Source organism: Gekko japonicus, unplaced genomic scaffold (genome assembly GCF_001447785.1).
Source record: "Gekko japonicus isolate JY-2015 unplaced genomic scaffold, Gekko_japonicus_V1.1 scaffold171, whole genome shotgun sequence".
NCBI lineage: Eukaryota > Metazoa > Chordata > Lepidosauria > Squamata > Gekkonidae > Gekko > Gekko japonicus.
Window position 1 is genome coordinate 1,683,515 of NW_015175975.1, and position 4,335 is coordinate 1,687,849.

Sequence of the window (4,335 nt, forward strand, 5' to 3'; positions counted from 1 at the left end):
CTCTGGGGCAAGGAAAGGGACCAACTGCAAAGCCAGTCTGAGATGGTAAAAGGGTGACTTGGCAGTGGCTGCCACCTGGGACTCCATAGTTAGAAAAGAGTCCAGGAGCACTCCCAAACTCCTAACCTCCAACGCTGGCACCAAAGGCGCCCCATCAAAGGTCAGGAGAGGGATCCCCAACCCCAAACCAGCACGACTCAGGCCCAGGACCTCCGTCTTCGCCAAATTTAGCTTCAGTAGACTCAGCCTGAGCCAACCAGCCACGGCTTGTAACACCCAGTGTATATCTTCTGGGGTAGAGTCTGACCGGCCGCCCAGCATCAGATAGAGCTGGGTGTCATCTGCGTATTGATGACATCCCAGCCCATGCCTCCGGACAATCTGGACAAGGGGGTGCATGTAGATGTTAAACAACATCAGGGAAAGCACTGCCCCCTGAGGCACCCTGCATTCAAGCGGGTGTCTCCAGGACTGTTGTTCCCCTAGCGCCACACTTTGTCCCCGACCTTGGAGAAAACACGCACGCCATTGAAGGGCAAGCCCCTATATCCCCACGTCTGCTGAAACTGAAATTGCCAGCTCACAAAATTCTTGATATCCTGTTGAAAGCAGTGGGTCTGAGCACCTCAGCCACAAACCACTTTCTCTGATTTCAGCATATAAGGTGTTTCCCCCCACTCAGGTTTAGGAAGACACAACAACCCCTCAATTATCTGTCCTTTTCTGTTGATGAGAACTGACATAACCTCAGGGAAACAAAGCATGGAGAAATTGCCAAGCCAAATGTTCTCATTTTCTTCCAACAATTTGAATTCTATTTTTAAACATGTTTTGCAATATCCCCAGCAGTAGACATTGTACAATTTGAATAGTTTCAAATATGTAGTGGAAGTATTGAGTTTGACAATTAAAATTAGATTACAATTCTTCCTAAAATGTATTCAGGGTTAAAGTGAAAATTCATTTCAAATCAGGCTAAGACCAGGCCATGAAAGACCATTTTACTAAGCACAAGGAGATTTCTTCCACTCTTCTGTTTATGAACAGGTGCCACCTTCTTCCTTGTGCAATGAGAACTGCCCTGCAGGTTACAGCAGGAAAACACAGGAAGGGAAGCCATTTTGTTGCTATGATTGTGTTCTTTGTCCCAAAGGAAGGATTTCAGACCAGAAGGGTAAGAGACAATTTGTCCTGTCTCAACATACAGGAACTTACCTGTGCTCATCTTATTTCACTTGGGGGCATGCAGTTCTTTTTGTGTGAGAGGGAGCAACTTACTTCTGGCTTCTTTTTCACTTTCTTTTGCGTGAGCAACTTACTTCTGGTTTCTAATTGCCAAGAACTCAATACATATCTTTGTCAGCTTAGAATACAATTACATTAATCCTCCTTTGAACTTTAGAAATACTGCAGCTTGACCCACTCGTCATTTCCTATGGTTGAGGATAAAAAGTGAGAGGAAATTATTTTCTCATGTTAAGGAGATTCTGAAATAACGTATCTTATTTTTCAGACATGGACAATTGTTTCCCATGCCCAGAAGATCAGTATGCAAATAAACACCGAGACCAATGTCTTCCCAAAGTTTCGAACTTCCTTTCTTATGATGGAAATCTGGGCATCAGCTTAGCTGTCCTGGCTTGTTCCCTTGCTCTGATCACAGCTGTGGTTCTTGGCATCTTTGTTGAGCACCGAAGCACCCCCATTGTTAAAGCCAACAATCGAGGTCTCACTTACATGCTACTCATTTCATTAATTCTTTGCTTCCTCTCCTCATTGTTATACATCGGCCACCCTGGAATAGTGACCTGCCCTCTCCGACAAATAGCTTTTGGTATCATCTTCTCGGTGGCTGTTTCTTGCATCTTGGCCAAAACTATCAATGTGGTTGTGGCCTTCATGGCCATCAAGCCAGGGTCCAGAATGCGAATGTGGATAGGCAGAAGATTAACAAACTTGGTTGTTCTTTCTGGCTCCATTTTTCAAATAGTTATTTGTACCATTTGGCTATGTACTGCTCCTCCGTTTCCAGATGTTGACATGCAGTCTCTGGCTGAAGAAATTGTTGTAGAGTGTAATAAAGGGTCAGTGGCCATGTTTTATTTGGTTCTGGGGTATACAGCATTGATGGCAATGGTCAGCTTCCTTGTGGCTTTCTTTGCCAGGAAGCTGCCCGACACCTTTAACGAAGCCAAGTTCATCACTTTCAGCATGCTGGTATTTTGCAGTGTCTGGATATCATTTGTTCCAACTTACCTGAGTTGCAAAGGGAGATATATGGTGGCCGTGGAGATCTTTTCGATCTTGGCCTCCAGTGCTGGCTTACTTGGATGCATTTTTGCCCCCAAATGTTATATAATTGTCCTGAGGCCTCATCTCAATAGCCAAGGACAGCTGATACAGAGAATTAAGAGTTAAAAACCGAATCGGATTAATCAGCTTTTTGTTTCCCTAGAAATTCTCCATTCTACAGGAGAAAATAAAGGATTTTGAATGAGAAAGAACAAGCCAAATTTTTATAGGAAAAGACCCCATTTTATTTTTTATAAAATAATTTAATGCATGCAAAGAGAGAGAGAGAGATTATTAAAATATTTCTGTTGTTTTAGCTGTCAGGTCAGAGCTGAATTATGGTGACCCCACAGGATTTTCATAGCAAGAGACAATTTGAGGTTGTTTTCCATTGCTTCCCTTTGCATAGCAGCCATGGTATTCCTTGGTGGTCTCTCATCCAAATACTGAGTAGGGCTAACCCTGCTTAGCTTCAATATCTGACAAGCTCAGACTAGCCTGAACTATCCAGGACTGGGCAAAATATTTATTCCAGGCCTTTTTGTGATTCAAAGCAGTTACAAAAATACCAAATTACAGCATACAATCTACAATAAAACACAAAATAACCCATTCCCCCCCAAATGTCTGTAACCTTCATCTTATTAAAAGCTGTAGCAAATAAATTGGCTTACAAATATGTAAACAGATTTCCTTTGAGAACCATAATGTGTAGTGATAAGAGTGTTGGACTAGGATTTGGGAGACAAGACCAAGTTTCAAATCTCCACTGTACCATGGAAGCTTTTGGGATGGTTTTGGGCCAGTCACATACTCTCAAGTTTGGTCATTATGAGGATAGAATGGAGAAATGGACAATGGTGTATGCCACTTTGGGGGAGAAAGACAGGATATAAATGAATAAAATAATAAATAAATAAATACATCTTAATCGCTCCAATCACACGCAGAATTAGCAGTGCAAGAGGCCGGGCAGATTTTATGGGCACGATCACACAGGAACGTCTGGCAAGCATCCTGCACCCATTGCCAACCCTTGCACCCCTCCAAAGAAGTGGAGTTTAAAAATACCTGGGAAAGTGCAGTAGTAAATGGGTTTGCGACCTCAGTAGTAAATGGGCCGCAGATGAAAGTCCCCATGTGATCACATGCCTTCCTAACATCTCTTCCTTTGCTTACGTAGGATTGGTTTATAGTTTATATACTCAAGAGGAGAATCATACATTGGAGAACAGATACCTGAGACAGAATACTCTCACTGGACTTGATTTGGGGTATGTGTGAGAAAACTGATATCAAAAGAATGAAGCTGTCTAGGAAAGCACAGGATATGGTGCTGGGGTTCCTTTTTACAGTTCCCAGAAGTTGGCCACAGCTACTGTGAGTGTCAGGGCATATTTCAAGATACTGAGTATGGGGGAGGGTGGTGCAAGACATCTATAGCTAGGCAAAGCAGTTTTCCTAATTGCAAAGCTTTTGCAGAATCAAGCAGCATAATCAGACTATGACGATTTCTCCCTCCCTCACAGGACTTCCTTTCATCTTTTTCTTTGCTGAGCAGTCCCCTTTTCCTTTTTCTTCTTCTTTGTTTTTTCTCTGGATGACCCACCCAGTTGTTTGAATGTATATTGTTAGATGCTGACCCAGCCCAGGGGACTAAGGGGAGAGAGGCTAAAATCCTTCTTTTTGTTCTGGGTTGATGATGGCACATGAAAGACTGATGGTAAATCAAAAATAACTGTTTGATTTCACTTTGAGGGGAAATGGTCAGTAGTGTGATGGACTGCACTTTTAAAACCGTAGAAGTACTGTGTAAACAGATAGAGTGTGAAGGGTTAATTCTTCACAGAGCCAGAGAGCCTTGTGTCACAGGTTGTTCCAAGAACTCTGATTGGATAGCATCAGCTGAACAGAGAAAGACTTCTGAACTGGATGCTCAGAAGAATTTAGTCTTATTTTAGCCCTAGCTGAGAAGAGTAAAGTACTGACAGTTTCTGAATTTGGCCCTAACTTGAGAGCAGTTAACACAGACAGGAGAATTAG

The 4,335-nt window shown here is 42.7% G+C and overlaps 1 protein-coding gene across 1 annotated transcript in view; it reads left to right on the top strand.

Moving 5' to 3' along the window:
- Positions 1-2,418, top strand: part of LOC107122987 (vomeronasal type-2 receptor 26-like) — a 12,819-nt gene extending 10,401 nt beyond the window's left edge. Inside the window, exons 7-8 of the mRNA XM_015426137.1 lie at positions 1,048-1,174; positions 1,514-2,418. Coding sequence (XP_015281623.1) covers positions 1,048-1,174; positions 1,514-2,418 — 1,032 coding nt within the window. The remainder of the gene's footprint in view (positions 1-1,047; positions 1,175-1,513) is intronic.
- Positions 2,419-4,335: the final 1,917 nt, after the last annotated feature.